The sequence below is a fragment of the Brassica oleracea genome, chromosome C5, assembly GCF_000695525.1.
Source record: "Brassica oleracea var. oleracea cultivar TO1000 chromosome C5, BOL, whole genome shotgun sequence".
In the NCBI taxonomy this organism is placed as follows: domain Eukaryota; kingdom Viridiplantae; phylum Streptophyta; class Magnoliopsida; order Brassicales; family Brassicaceae; genus Brassica; species Brassica oleracea.
This window is the reverse complement of record NC_027752.1, coordinates 6,058,417-6,074,077: the sequence shown is the minus strand read 5'-3', so window position 1 is coordinate 6,074,077 and position 15,661 is coordinate 6,058,417. Positions and strand designations below refer to the sequence as shown.

The window sequence follows — 15,661 nt, the reverse complement described above, 5'->3', positions numbered from 1 at the left end:
AAAAGTTAATAAAACTTTGAAGAGGAGTTACAAAAATTACCTTAAAATATTCTTTCCATACTTCATCTGGAGCTGTGAATCGTTTTGTGATAGGGTCCCAGCCAAAACCAGAGCTACATCGGAAAAGCTCAGCATAACCATTATATTCTTTTCTCAAAGATTTCATTCGATTCATGTAATGCTTGTAACTCTTATTGCATCCAAGCTGTTTGTTTAGAACCGGTAATATCTTCGCCTCGACTGTTGTTTTGGTCATGGAGCCATTTGAATCACGCCATCCCCGCCTGATACCATCAACTAGAAGACGCATCAACAATTGATTCTCTTGAGATGTCCATTGCAGATATCCAGCTCTAGCTTTTTTTGGTAGCGACGGTTCTCCAGTTTCCATCCTAATACAGAAATAATATACTTTTATTAGTCATCTTTTACATTCATATAAAAGCAGATTATATGATATATACACACGTAAGTGATTAAACATATAAAATACAGAAATAAAAAGTCATGATAGACAAAAACAAAGATTTATTAAATAACAAATGGAGACTACTGGAAAAAACGCCATGAAGTAATGATAACAGAAACAAAAACTAGTAGTTTAACTTTTGGAAAAACTATACTTTTTCTTGATGAATTTTTTTGCTTTGAGAATGACTGGATATGCAGTGATGTATATATAAGAGAAGTGATCTAGGTTTTGTTTTTTTAGAAAAAGATAAGAACTATTTTATAGGGATTCGTTGCTATATGGTTGAGTATGATAGATCTATAATAAAAAAAGGTTTTTTAAAAATGGTAGGCACTATTTTGTTAGATTTTATGATATATTATTCGATTAGAATATATTTTGTTCATTCTTTATGTACTTTTTGAACAGATGAGAAGTACAGAGAGATGTTATTATTGTGTTTTCCCAGGAGCATAACAAATCTCCCCATAATAGCCAAGAATTGATTCTTTGTATTTTCATGGACATTTTCCATTAAATTCTTATCAAATAACATTACTACAAAATCTATCAAATATTGAATAACAACAGAATTTAAAGTAACTAAAAAAATGATTACAAATGCTTAATCCAATAACACAAGAATTTAAAAGAATTTATGAAATCAATAATTGAATAACAGTGGAATTTAATAAAAACTATAATTCCTTCTAATTCTATCAAATTTCTAAATCCAATACCCCACCTAAGTTTTCGGTAAAAAACAAATTTGCAACAGTTTATTAAAACTGCCATCAAGTATTGCAGCTTTTTTATAGCAGACTTATTTTATTGTTTCGTTAAAAAAAAAATTTTGATGACATGCAATAATTTCGTTAAAATTTGATGTCGTGCAATTATACATTTTCGTTAAAATTTGATGACGTGCAATTATACATTTTCTATCTTTCTTTTCAACAGGGAGATATATTATATTTTATCATTATTAAAATTATATGTTTTTTTAATATATAATTTGCTTTTAAATTTTTATGTTTGTATAACTCAATATATAATCAAGATATCAAAGCAAATCTGAATCCTCATTTTAAGATTATTTAAAATAAATTTCAATTTACCATTCAATAAATCTAAGGCATAAAATTATTTAGAATTTATAAATATTTTAATTATTGTAAATATCGATATGTCTTCATGAACTTCCAAAAATGTATGAGTTACTTATGTATGTACTTATATATATGCATGGGACTTTAGAGTATTATCATTATATTAATTTATGTAATTTGGTAACACACTTTAGTTTATTTTTTCTTTTATTCTAAGAACAATATATCTTAAAGTATATACATAATTTTCCTAAAATATATTTACATATTTAAGATAACAACCGACCTAAATGCAAATAAGAAAATTAATGAAAATTTCATTATATTTAGAATAAAACATTTAATAGTTGAATTCAGAAAAATAGATGCAATCGAATATACCCAAATAATAACCAAATCGACTATAAAAAACAAAACTGACTAGATATAACATATCTAAAATCATATGTCTAACTAAAGTAATATAATATTATTAATATTTTTATATATTTAATTTAAAATTTAAAAAAAATAGCAATCAATTATTATAATATATTTATTTTATAAATATTTATATCCGTGCATGAGTACGGAAAAATCACCTAGTACAACATTATCAACAATCATTAAACAAAACTTCTACGTAAGAAATTTTTTTTTGAAAACTTTACGACCATGAAGAGATTTAATCCAACGACTTACTTGTAAAATGAGGTCTCGAGAGAGAAAAGAAAAGGAAAATGGTTATCGAAAAATAGAAACCTGTGACAACTATAGAAACTTAAGAACAGCCGTTTGGATTATCTTTCTGAATTCTGATTGTGTGACAAGTAATCAGTCAGACAGTCACACGTCGAATCTCCTTCTGTAATAACTAATAACCTAAACACTGTGTTGCAGGTCTCAAGATCATAGGGATTATTGTACATGGATGTATACAAGAAAATAAAGGAAATGTCGATGGAGATATTAAGAAAACAATATATTCGTTTATACTTTAGCTCCATTGATGTTATAACTTAGTTATACGTAGACCATAGGCAATCACGGTATAAACGGAGTTAAAAGAGAATATAGTTATTAACAAAATTCCTTTGTATTTAACCAAGTGAGGATGGCCAGTGGTCTCGAGGGAGATTCGGTCCCAATACGGATCCAGGTTCGAAATCTGCTGGCCATTGGGGATAAAATTTAACATATGGGTTCTCCCAAAGTCAAGTCCGGTGACCGAGGCGTACTCCGGCCGATAACGTAGGCTACTTACTATAGACATTCACCGCTACTTTGGACAGGGTTGGCTTAATGGTGTCATGGACCCTGGGGCAAAAAAAAAAATTAATTTCCAAACTATTATTTTTCGTTAAAAAGCTGATAGATATATGTTTTTTTTTTCAAAATACCAGAAATATTTTTAAAAATAAATCTATGGAAATAAAAAAATACTTTCATATAGAAAAAAAATTGGGCCTTTTTTCTTATTTTTAATATAAAAATACATGTATTTTTTAAAAACAAATCAGACCCTTATCTATTAAGAAATAAGGAGACAACGGATTGGATCCGGGGCGGTCGCACCGCTCGGTCCCCTATCTAAGCCGGCCCTGACTCTGGACCCACTTCGGTGGAGGCCAGGATAAACCGGGTTATTCAAAAAAAAAATTATTTAAATAAACAGTCAAGTACCTTATTGGCAACTAGCTACATTAGAAAATATGTTTTCTTTAGGAGTAGCATGCATGTAACTCGTTGCTTGTTGCTTGTCATTCAACATCGGTGGCTACTTCAGCTCACAAACAAACTATTTTTTTTTCGAAATAAACAAATTAATGTTGACTCTTTAATAATCTTTTCTTTTCCTCACTTTTCAAATTTTCTTAAATTTATTTTCCCATGAAAATCTTTTAATTGTTTTGAATAGTAAACCGAGATATACAACGTTTCAAATTCAAACAATATCACATCAGATGTACGTAATCGACAAAACAAACAAATAACCTATCGAAAAAGTTATCACTACAAATGACATATTTTTTTTGAAATTATACAGAGGTATCGTGATCCCATCGAAATAGGTTCAAACTAACTACATATTAAGGGCCTAGTTTTTCTGTCCATGATTATCTATTTCTGGCGATACCGAAATTTTAATTCTTCAAAAATTTGAACCTAAATGGCTATCGGACTTCACAGTTAATACCACTGGGGCACAGGCCCACAAGCGCCACATGACTTATACTTTTAGTTACCTCGTGAAAAGAGAAAACTATTATGAGAAAAACATCCACCTTTCATAGTATATTCTTATTCAATTCATCTTCTTCTGTTTGGTCATCAAGTCACACATATCACAAGTCACACAACCGCGCATAGTATACTACAGCAATATTTTGTTTTTGTAGACAAATTATTACCTTTACACTAAAAGTTTCGTCCCACAGTCACCAGTGTACCAGTAAGGATCATAGTCAAAACCAGGGCCGGAGGCACACAGGGACATGTGGGGTCAAGTGACCCCATTAAAATGAAGAAATGTTTTTTTAGTATACTTTTTTTTCTTAAATTACTATAATATTTAGTCAAAATTTAGTATTTGATCCCAATAATTTATGTAAATTTTTCACATGGCCCATTAATTTGTAAAAAAAACATTTCTGTGATAATAATACATATATTTCTAACTTAAATAGTAAATTAATATTTCTGGTTCTGCCACTGGTTTTGTGGGAAAAAAAACCGAACCGAGTCAAACCGGACCAACCGAACCGAAACCGAACCATTCGGTTGAAGATTTCTCCGACCCGAATAGTTCGATTTTAAACCGAACCGAAAAACCGATTTGTTTTTGTAATTATTTAAATTAAAAATATTAGTAATTCCAATATACTAAAATTCTAATACTATCCCACAAATTTTCCATTTTTCATTTATTAACATATATTCTTCTAACCGAATATGTAATCATTAAAATATTTGATTAAAAAAAATAGAAAAGTCTGTATCTTTATATTCTTATATATGCAAATATAAATGTTAAATTTAAACCTAAAACATAAGGCAAATTTTATTAAAAACAAAAGTTCTTCTCCACGGCATCACATGGAAGATGATTCATTGCAAACTTTATAATAATGATATAAGAGACATTACTAATGATGTTAGTCTTTTTTATTATTTTAGTTAACCTACATTTTTTTTAATTCTTATATATTTTTGTGACTATTTAAAAGTTTTTGGTTCAGTTTTATATTGAATTTAGTTCACATAGTTTATGTTTACATAATTTATGCTTTAAAAAAATTTCTCTTAAAAAAATTAAACTAAGAAGAACCTAAATAGACTGATCCAAAAAATAAATCCAACCAAACCGAATCTAATATAAACCGAACCGAATATAAACCGAACCGAACACAAACCGAACCGGACCAAACCAAACTAACTATAACTAACTATGGTTTATTCAATTGGAAAAAAAATACTAGAACCGAACTAACCAAACCAAACCGAACCCAAACCGAGAAAATAACCGAAGTGCTCACCCCTAGTCAAAACCATTGTTAAATAAAAGTTCAAACCAAAGACTTTATAACGGCCGTTTCAGTCGTGTACAACAGAATTACCGTTTAAAAAGTTATATTTTCCTTTGTATTGTCAGCAATAACAATAGCATTATATTATTAAACTTTGAAATGTTTCATCAAGATGTGACAAACCCCATTTAAAATTGTGACTCATCAATATGTAAATTATAGAAATAGTATACATCAGGATTTTGTAGGCGACACATGTCCCAAATATGTTAACAGAATATAGTAATCTATAAATAAAACCAAAACTACATAAATAAAAAGGAAAATTTACAAAAGTGATGAAGTGTTGTGATTTTGGGTCCTAAAGATATCTAGCATATCAACCAAATCTACGAATAATTAACATTAACAGAAATGCGTTAAATGCATAATTACCAAAGTTGCGTTATGCAACAACCAGAGAGGCAGCCGAAGTTGCAAAAAAAGAAAAACAACCAGAGAGGCCCCCGGATATCTCCCCATGCATAATGGTAGTTCGTCAATTTCCTTTTCTATTGTACGTTATAAATGAACCTAGAGAAAATATACCTTTTCTTTTTTTTTTCCCCATTTTTTCCTAAAATGATGTATACTTCTCATAATCAGTTTATTCTGTAGATATTTTATTAAATCACCTTTCATTGTCCATAACTCTTAAATTCTCTATATCTCTCTCTCTCTAAGTCATCATCTTTGTTTTGGTGTCTGCCTGGTTGTTGGTCGAAGGTCAAAGTCTATTTTGTGCTTCCCCTAAAGAGAGATCATAAGACTAATCATCATGAAAGTATTTCTAGGTCTCTTGCTTCTCTTGGCCTTGATAACACCTTCAAGTAAGTCTATCTTCTTCCAACTTCCTGATTAATCCCTCTCTTGTCCTATTATTTTAAGCTTTTATGTAAAGGAATGATCTATTTCTGTAGGTGCAATTTACTGTCTCTGCAACGATGGGATAGGAGAGAAAGAGCTTCAAACAGCAATAGACTATGCATGTGGAACCTTAGCAGATTGTAATCCAATCCAAGAGAAGGGTCCTTGTTATCAACCAATCACAGTCAAAAGCCACTGTGATTGGGCTGTTAACAGCTACTTCCAGAACGCAGCTCAAGTCTCAGGAAGCTGCAACTTCTCTGGAACTGCTACTACCAATCTAAACCCACCTTCCAGTAAAGTCACACACCCCTAAAAGTCTATATAGCTTTGATGACTAAAGTTGTGAGCCTTGATGAATTACTTTTGTACAGATTTGGCTACTGGTTGCATATTTCCTTCAAGCCCAAGGTAATAATCAATTCTATTAAACTAAATATCTCATTCACATCAATATGACAAAAAAACATTTCGGTTTTTTATAACAGCTCTGCAGGGCCGCCTCCTTCAACTACACCACCAGCTGGACCAACACCACCACCAACTGGACCAACACCACCAGCAGGACCAGCAACACCAGTGGGACCAGCAACACCAACTCCGACAAACGGAACTACTACATTTCCAGGAGCTCCTCCTGCGCCTAGTCCACCCGGAACCGGAGGCTTTACTCCAAGCAATGGTGCTTCTAGTTTGGTCATTTCCTCTGTTTTAACACTCTGCTTCTCATCACTAGCGTTTCTGTGAGGTTTTGATGTAAGGTTGGGATTTTGCCATGTGTAGAGAGACAGAAAAAATAAGCTTAGGTTCTTGTCTTCTTTGATTCTCTTTTGAGTGGAGAAAAAATAAGCTTAGGTGCTTTGTTGTGTGTTTTTTCTATGTTCTTTCATCTACTAAGGTTGCTCTAATTTTAAAAAAAAAACAAGAAAACAGAACATAAATCTCTCAGTGATGAGAATGGAAAACAAATGACCAAGGAAGTGGAGAGTTATTTAATGATAAAGACTTATCAACAACAACCTTGCTTGTGTAAAAATATACTGTTTTAAATTGTATACAAAAATAAATTTTCAGGATCAATCATTGACCAAACAACAATGAGTGAAGTAAAGTACCAACTACTGTTTAAAAGAGAATATTTTGGTGAAAACACACACCTTAAATAATGGTTCAAGGCTCTCTAAGATATACTTTCAACCTCTTTACACTGGAAAGTCTCTCTAACAAACTCTGTGATCAGTTTAGCTGCAGCAGCTGGTTTTTCGACGTGAGGAAGATGTCCACAGTCTGATATTTGTTTCACACTTGCGTTAGGTAACTCTCCATGTAGTCTCTGCATTTGAAGAAGAGGTGATTTTAGGCCTAAAGAGAACATTTTGTGTATGGTAAAAGAAGAGACAGCCAAAAAAGCTAACCCAAGCGAGTTTGTTGCTAATGATTTGGTCATCCTCTCCCCATACTATCAGTGTCTTCTGTGAAACCTGCAGACACAATCTTTTGAGTAGCCTGCAATAGAACAAGAATGCACTTATTTTTTTCAATGATAAAAGAAGTTACCTTTTTAATAAGAGAAGTAATGTTGTATCCTCCGCTAGTCATGAAACTAACAGCTGCATCTTCCCACCAAGGATACAAACAATGCAAGCGACCAATCTAGATTTGAGCTTGAGAAATGAAAATCAGACTGAGACATAGCTTCTCGGTGATAAATAATTCCTATGAAAAGTGTGTATACCTTTGTCCAGTCCCATTTAGTTTCCAATGAGACACCATTGAAGCAAAGGAAGTTTGCATACAGCCTCAATGGAACACTCTTGAGTAGATATACCTTAAAAAGGTCAGGTTAAAAAGATTGTAAAATAGTTTCGCTCAAGTGGATCATCCTTCAGAACAATCAGGAGAAATTATGTATTTATAGAAGAATTTAATGAGAACTTACTCCAGCATAAGCTGCTGCTTTGGGCAAAGTTGCCAAGTTTCCAGTACCTTCTGAATAAACACTTGCGTCCATTAAAACCAAAGACTCAACCTGTATATTCTTCTCAAAACTCAATATCTTTTGAACATGCAAAATTAAAAGTAATGAAAGCTTATATTAATTAATGTGTCTATATGTACCGCTTCAGGATGGTTGACAGCAATGTCTATAGCAACAGCAGCACCGAGGCTAGGCCCAACCAAAACCACGGGCCTTTCAATATGAGTCTTCCAAAACTACGAATCATACAAGGATGATACATCAATTCTTACTTCGAAAACAGAGGAGGAAACTCACATATGTAAAGATGACTGACGAACAAACCTTGTAAAAATGCTCTCTTTTAGAAGCTACATCACACGGTGGAAGTTTCTCTAAATCAGAAAATCCCCAACCAAGGATATCAAATGCCCAAGTCTCCAAACCGGCTTCTTCCAGCAATGGATAAGTGTATCTCCACTCTAAACAAGAACTGTTTTTTTTTTTATTACAAAGAAAAGTTTTAAAACTCTAACTCAAGAAAACCGCAACATTATTGATTTAATAGTACTACCTATCAAAACCGTGAAGAAGCACGACAGGACTCGTCTCTTTCCGCATCAGCGGCGTCACGCAGCTGCTCATGATTCTATCTTCCGAGAAGCTCACCTACACATTCCCACGTCACATGACACTACCATAAAGAAACTACATGTTCTTGATTCTATGTTAACGTGGAAGAATAAAACATTTCACTTGTACGGGAAGCCTCTCGATTCTGGCTGCCAGCTTTAGAGCAAACGTGTCTCTGATTCTCTCAACATCTCTCGGCAGAAACTTCGGAAATTTCACCGCCACCACTTTGAACGGACGTTTCAACATCGGCCGATCAATCCGCGCCGCCGTCGCTGTCGCTGATGAGAGCATCGTTGAGCTTCTTCTTGCTCCCTCGTCGTGGCAGAGCAGGCGACGCTGCTTTCTTAGCGGTTGGTACTTGATAGAGAAGATGTCACACGTGGCAAGTACGACCAATGAAAGTAGTTTTAAAAAAAAAAACGCTGTAGTAATCCGACGTGGCATTACGAATGGGCCGTACTGGTCAAAACATTTCCAAATCATTTTAATTCGGTTATCCGGTTTCAAAACCGTTCTTTTCGATTTGGTTCGGTTTAGTTACAAAAAGAAAAAAAAACTAATTCCGAGTCGAATCGGTTCGATTCGGTTTGAGGTTTGTGCCCCTTTCCTAAAACCCTTAGATTGGTAAGAAAATCTTCGAAGCTGATCGTCGCCGGTCGGGAAATATCTCAATTAGTAATTTCTCGAGCTGCCACAGGTATCGGCGGGTCAACATTCCATGCGGTTGTTTCCGATTCCACTACTCTCACACGTGAGAGTACTGGTCCGAAGAGCACCCTCTTCTTCGCGCATGTACGCGGTTCCCGCACTCGCCTATACGAACTCCACAATCTCACACTCGGAGCAATCGAAAGAAGGTAACTTTGATGTTAACTCACTGGAGCTAAACGAAGTCGGGATATTGCGAGTGTTAACCACTATGAGAGATGATCCTTATCTAGCTCTGTCGTTTCTGAAACGAATCGAAGGAAATGGGGATTCTTTGCCTAGTGTTAGTGCTTACGCAGCTGTGATTAGAATCGTTTGCAGTTGGAGTTTGGATGAGAAGCTGAGTAGTTTGTTTGTTGGGATTATTAGAAAAGGAGACCAAGGGCGTGGGTTTAGTGTTGTTGATTTGTTGAACGCCGTTGGTGATGCCGAAGAGGATGAGAAGTTGTCCTTTTTGTTGCGGAGCAGAGTCTCTAGCGCGTTGGTTAAGGCCTATGCTGAGGTTGAAATGTTTGACGAAGCTATACATCTTTTCTGGGGGATAGACCAGTTAAGGTGGGATGCGGATGCTGATACTTATCTTGTTGTGGTTCAAGCATTGTATAGGAAGGGTGATGGCGAAGGAGTGGAGAAGTTTCATAGCAAGTTGTTGAGCTCAGAGACGAGGAAACATTGTGGATTTTATATGGATTTCATCGAAGGGCTCTGCGTGAATGAGATGTCGCTTGTGGGTTATATTCTACTCAGACCGCTGAGGGATGCGAACATCCTGGTGGATGAGAGTGATCTCGCAACCGCATATGGTAAAGTTGTTAAAGGTTTATGTAATGAGATGAAGTTAGAGGAAGCTGAAAGCGCTCTTCACGACATGGAGGAATGTGGGATCGATCCGGATGTGTCTGTTTACTCAGCAGTAGTCGAAGGGCATCGCAAGAACATGAGTTTCTCCAAAGCTCTGCGTTTCGTTAACGATAAAGTGGCCCAGAAAGGGGAAAGGATCATAAACCCTGTGATTGCGAGCTCCATGCTTCAGTGCTGGTGTCAGATGGGGAAGTTCTCTGAAGCTTTAGATCAGGTTATAGCCTTTAGAAACCTGAACATTACACTTGATAGGTTCTGCTACAACGTCGCCTTTGATGCTTTGATAAAGCTCGGCAGAGTAGATGAAGCTGTTGAGCTGTTCCGGGAAATGACGTGTGAAGGGATAGATCCTGATGTTGTCAACTACACGACTTTGATAGGTGGGTGCTGTCAGCATGGTAGATGTGGGCAAGCCATTGACTTGATTATGGAGATGGAAAGCAAAGGTAAGCCGCCTGATATCGTTGTGTACAACGTGCTCGCCGGTGGATTGGCTAGGAATGCAGAGAATGCCTATGGTGTTCTGAAACTAATGGAAGATAGAGGTGTGAAGCCCACTTCCGTTACACACAGCATGGTCATCCAAGGCCTGATTGTTGCAGGTAAAATAGACGAGGCTGAAGCTTTGTATCAGAGTTTGGAGGAAGATAAACCTGGGGGAAATGTGGCAGGAGGTATTGTTAAAGGTTACTGTGAAGCTGGCCGTCTTGATGAGGCCTTTGAACGGTTCATTAAACTTGACTTCCCTCTCCCCAAGAATGTTTATTTCACACTATTCGCTAGTCTTTGCGCTGCCAAGGATATAGACAAAGCTCAGAAGTTAGTGGAGAGAATGTGGGAGCTTGGAGTTGAGCCTGTGAAGAGCATGTACGGAAAGCTAATCGGTGCTTGGTGTCGAGTTGGCGATGTGAGGAAAGCCATACGGTTTCTTAAAGTTTTAAAAGGTAGAGAGATAGTCCCTGATCTGTTCACTTACACAATCATGATCAAAACCTGTTGCCGGCTAAACAAGCTGAAGCAGGCCGATGCTCTTTTCAGAGACATGAAGAAGAGAGGAATCAGACCTGATGTGGTAACATACACAGTTCTGGCCAAGAACAATCCGGAAGAAATCGATACAGACATGAAAACGTGCGGTGTTAAACCAGACGTTTTCTACTACACGACCGCGATCAACACCTACTACCGTCTAAACAACGAGAAGAGAGCCCGTGCCGCCATCCAAGAAATGAAGAGGGGAGGAATCGTGCCTGACGTTGCAACGTACACTGCCTTGATCAACAGCTATTACCGGCTAAACAACCGGAAGAAAGCATATGATCTTTTTCTAGAAATGAAGAGGAGAAGAATCTGTCCTGATGTGGTAACGTACACGGTTTTACTCAATCACGACCCTAAGTTGGATGTGAAGAGGGAAATGAGAGACCTCCGAATTAAACGAGACGTTCACTACTACACGGTTTTGATTCATCACAAGTGCAAGACTGGGGAAGTAGAAGAGGCGGAAAGGATCTTCCGAGAAATGAAAGAAAGTGGAGTGGAGCCTGATGTTGTGTCTTACAGAGCGATAATAGCTGGTTGTCTTAGGAATGGATATGTACGTGATGCGAAGAGATTTTTCCAAGAGATGCGGGAAAAGGGGATTGAGCCACCACCAGCTGAAGCTTCAAAGAATGTAGTACTACTGCATACTAAATCTAACACCGAGAGACGTGTATCTCGGACAAAGATCCAAGAAGCCTTATATTGAAAAGCTCAGGTGAGGCGTAGGTACTAACTACTGAGAACAGAGTTTCTGTGTTAATTAGTTGAAAATAATAAAATAGGATCTGCATCGGCCTAATGTGTATGTGAGAGCTCATTGTTCTTGAGAAGTACTAGTTCAGGGGATATGTAAATTAGATAAGATGTTCCAGTATTGTATATACACAAATTCTTTTGTATTAACTTGAACCAACGTTCCAAAACATTATCTTACTGGTAATAAAGTCATAAACCAAGTACATAATCCAATATCTCACTAGATCAACATCACATGTGTTCATTATAAGACATCTGAGACTGAGAGTTAAAAGAAAATCCATAAAGTGACTGAAGAACTTGTATCAACCACCATGGCTTAAGTAAGTAATCCAACCAGAACTAAGAAAGAAGTGCAAATTTTCACGACAAGAACAGAAGACTCCTGCAATGATAATGCTCACTCTCGTTCATGATTGCATCAACATAACTCCCAATCAGGAAGAATTTGACATGTTGGAGAACGTTTTGTAACTTTATTAACCTCCTCGAAGATTTCTTCATCAGAGATAAGTCGAGGATAATCAGTGAGACTGAGAGTGAGTTTCTTCAGGACTGCAGCGTTCTCAAGAAAGTAAGTGGCTACTCTCATCTCCTCTTCCTCCCAGTCATGAATCCTTTTTAGCGCAACACACTCCAGAGTTGATAAGAAGCACTGGGGGACATTTGTAAGTTCGAGTGCATCCTCCTCCTCCCTGAAATAAACAACCTCCTGGAAACACACAAAAGACTGAGTTTTCAATAATGAACATAGACAAACAACCCCCCACAGTGTCATTTAATAGATTTTACCAAGATTAGGTGTTTCAGATTGGGGAAACACTCAAGAAAGGCTGGCAGAAACTCTAGTAAATTGCCAGGGAACACGGCTACTAAACGTGATAAGTTATTGAATTTAGGAATCAACTCTACTCTCGAGTAAAGCTCAAGGGCCTGCAATACAAAGATATATAAATATATAAGTGGGACAAAGTCCATGAATAGATGGGTAAATATACCTTGAGTGTTTTCTCAGAGATGATCATGTGTCCTACACTCGATATCCCATAGAGAAATAACTCGCCAAACTTGATGTTAAGGTCAACCATGAACAAAGAAGTCAGTTTCTTCTGTACCACGATGCTATCAAATTGATCTTCTCCGAGAATCATATGCTCTAGCCCTGGAGCATCGATCTCAAGTCTGCATTTCGCAGACGACTGCGAACTGCAAGACAATCCGTACCAGAGCGGAACACGAAACCTCTTCAAGCTCCCTGACCTCACACTCATAAATCTATCAACCTCACCCACAAAACAAGAATGGATATCCCTAATCAAGGTCAGCTCTTCAAGAAGAGGACACCCTGAGACGAGTCTCTCCAGACTCGAGTCATCTCGAAAGTGAACTTGTACAAGAGTCATGGACTTGAGACAAGGCATACAAACGAAACCTGGAGGATCCTCAACGCCCGAATACGTGAGCTTCAAGGAAACCAGTGTCTTGCTCGTGTACAGATTCAGAGGCATGAATTCGAGATAAGGATAGTAGGTTTCGGTGTCAGGGTCTAAATACTTAGTACAGCTCTCAACGTCTAGAACTTGAGGTCCACGGTGAATCACTGTACTGATCCGATCCTTGAGTCCCTTTATCTCCACGTTACCGCACTTCACCTTAACTTTTAGCAGGCGTGAACCAGGTTCAAACTCGAGAAGCCTGTCAAGAAAACCGAGGACTGCTTCTTCTTCCTCTTCTTTATAAGGGAAGTCTTCACAGTTTAAGTCAAGAGCTGGAACATTCAGCCACAGATTCTTCCATCTAGTCGATAAGACGCTTGTCTTCACCGAGTGTTTAGTGGGAAGGTACGAGAGTATATGAGTTAGCAAAGACTCCGGCAATTCGCTGATCCTATCGCACCTAGGAGGCATCACCCTAAGAGCATCAACAAACAACAACAATGTGAGAAAAAAAAAGGAAAGGCCTTTATCGAATCGTAGACGATGGGTTTCTCTAATTCAGGCTACAGTGCGATTAATGTAAGCAAAACGGAATCTGGGTTTTTGAACAACTTACCGGAGATTTGATTCGCCGGCTGATTTTGACGGCCAGAGTGTGCGAATAATGAGAGAGAAAGGTGGGAACTTTTTTTCTTTTTGGGTGGAACGAGTTTAGGGAAATAAATACGTTTCGAAGCGGTTCTGTTTCCGAGCGTTTCAAAATTAAAAGCTGTCTTTATTTTCTTTTATCAACTTAAATTTATTAATTACAGTGTGATATACAAATACAAAAATAATACATAGTATGAAAATACAAGACAACATATATTATAATGAAAATAACTATTCCTTCCGTTTTTTAATATAAGTCGTTTTAAAACTGTGCACACAAATTAAAAAAATCATTAATTTCTTACATTTTCTAAATGAAAACATCATTAATTATTTACATAACCACAAATCAACCAATAATAAAATAGAATGTATATTATCATTGGTCATATAACATTAACTGTTAATAAATTTTATATCGAAAACCGAAAACGTCATATAATTTGGAACATAAAAATTTCTCTAAAACGACTTATATCAATAAAAACGGAGGGAGTATAAAACAAGGAGAGATCAAGTGAAGTAATTGTATAGACATTTTTCATTCAACGATCTATTGATAGATCAACTCTAATAATTTTCTTGAAAATTTTAAAATCTTTGTTGCATCATTGTCACCAATTTTCTTTGTTTTATTAAGTTAGCCAGATTAGAGCTATAGATATTATTTGGTATAGAATTTAATGTACCAATTCAACCGAGAATATTTTTTTATTATTATGTATTATAAAGATATTTTTTAATAAAAGGAACATTTATTTTTGATATTTATTTCCATGGTATACTATTGAAAGATTCACGCAAATCTATATTATAATAGATGAGTTTTTGCTCACTCCTCAGCGCGCCACGTCAGCGTTTTATGGGCTCCACTTTTAAAAAGTGTGAAAAATGTCAAATCTATGGTTTGAACCCGGGTTATTGAGATATAAACATCAATATTTATACCACTAAGCTAAATGATACTTTGTACATTGATGGTCGAACCTAATATATATTTATGAAGGTCGGAAGCTCTTGCTTCTTCGGCTTCCTCTGAGGGTCGAGCCAACAAGTGCGTTATGGGTTTCATTTTTAAATGATATTCATCACGTTATATGAAAAAAAGCTCAAGTTTGCAACAATTATAGTTTTCTCATATTGTAAATTGTTGTCGTTTAACATGAGTTTGAGTTCTTTTCATCACTGTCTCAAACAAGTCTGAGTTACAGAGTTGCGCCATGTGTCTATTAGTAATCTATTTTTTCACCGGTGAACTCTTTATGTCTACATCTTAAATCGTTTGATCATAAATGTTCCTGATCTTTAGCCCCTATATAAACCCTATATATATGATTCTCATCTTTGATGAACCCAATCTGCATCTCCACAAAACTCATTGATTCCTCTTAGATTTAACCAACTTCTAGAAAATGTTTCTCTCTGCCTCTCCAATTCGTCAAACCGGCGTCTCGGCGTCCGTCACTCAACCTTCGAATCTCTCTATCTCGGTCGTAGTAGTCAGAGCATAGCCTCTGGCTTCCTCGCTTCTGAGATTCCCTGAACTTCAAGAAAGACATGGAGTTTGTGGGAATCACGGTTCTCTTCCTTGATGAGAAAGTAAGTTAATCTTTGATCTATAACACTTATTTAACATAATT

The 15,661-nt window shown here is 36.2% G+C and overlaps 4 protein-coding genes across 6 annotated transcripts; 2 read left to right on the top strand and 2 right to left on the bottom strand.

Annotated features, from left to right (window-relative positions):
- The first annotated feature begins 5,802 nt into the window (after nucleotides 1-5,802).
- On the top strand, nucleotides 5,803-6,910 carry LOC106343997 (PLASMODESMATA CALLOSE-BINDING PROTEIN 4). The gene is made up of 4 exons (XM_013783368.1): nucleotides 5,803-5,935; nucleotides 6,026-6,268; nucleotides 6,347-6,383; nucleotides 6,461-6,910. The coding sequence occupies exons 1-4, from the start codon at nucleotides 5,884-5,886 to the stop codon at nucleotides 6,717-6,719; spliced, it is 591 nt and encodes a 196-aa protein (XP_013638822.1). The 5' UTR covers nucleotides 5,803-5,883; the 3' UTR covers nucleotides 6,720-6,910.
- A 68-nt stretch (nucleotides 6,911-6,978) lies between these two features.
- On the bottom strand, nucleotides 6,979-8,954 carry LOC106343996 (uncharacterized hydrolase YugF). Of its 2 annotated transcripts, none has more exons than XM_013783367.1 (9): nucleotides 8,692-8,954; nucleotides 8,504-8,598; nucleotides 8,275-8,422; nucleotides 8,091-8,186; nucleotides 7,912-8,001; nucleotides 7,708-7,800; nucleotides 7,530-7,625; nucleotides 7,388-7,453; nucleotides 6,979-7,305 (listed from the first exon to the last, which is right to left on the bottom strand). In XM_013783367.1, the coding sequence occupies exons 1-9, from the start codon at nucleotides 8,854-8,856 to the stop codon at nucleotides 7,153-7,155; spliced, it is 1,002 nt and encodes a 333-aa protein (XP_013638821.1). In that variant the 5' UTR covers nucleotides 8,857-8,954; the 3' UTR covers nucleotides 6,979-7,152. The 2 variants fall into 2 exon arrangements, with proteins under 2 accessions (XP_013638821.1, XP_013638820.1); XM_013783366.1 differs by having other exon boundaries at nucleotides 8,686-8,953.
- Nucleotides 8,955-9,223: 269 nt separating this feature from the next.
- On the top strand, nucleotides 9,224-12,082 carry LOC106344031 (putative pentatricopeptide repeat-containing protein At1g13800). Its single transcript, XM_013783402.1, has one exon. The coding sequence runs from the start codon at nucleotides 9,284-9,286 to the stop codon at nucleotides 11,882-11,884; it is 2,601 nt and encodes an 866-aa protein (XP_013638856.1). The 5' UTR covers nucleotides 9,224-9,283; the 3' UTR covers nucleotides 11,885-12,082.
- Nucleotides 12,083-12,210: 128 nt separating this feature from the next.
- Nucleotides 12,211-14,044, bottom strand: LOC106293933 (FBD-associated F-box protein At5g27750-like). Of its 2 annotated transcripts, XM_013729566.1 has the most exons (4): nucleotides 13,987-14,044; nucleotides 12,933-13,845; nucleotides 12,727-12,867; nucleotides 12,211-12,646 (listed from the first exon to the last, which is right to left on the bottom strand). In XM_013729566.1, exons 2-4 carry the CDS (start codon nucleotides 13,839-13,841, stop codon nucleotides 12,356-12,358), a joined length of 1,341 nt encoding a protein of 446 aa, XP_013585020.1. In that variant the 5' UTR covers nucleotides 13,842-13,845; nucleotides 13,987-14,044; the 3' UTR covers nucleotides 12,211-12,355. The 2 variants fall into 2 exon arrangements, with proteins under 2 accessions (XP_013585020.1, XP_013585021.1); XM_013729567.1 differs by lacking the exon at nucleotides 12,727-12,867.
- Between the last annotated feature and the right edge of the window lie 1,617 nt (nucleotides 14,045-15,661).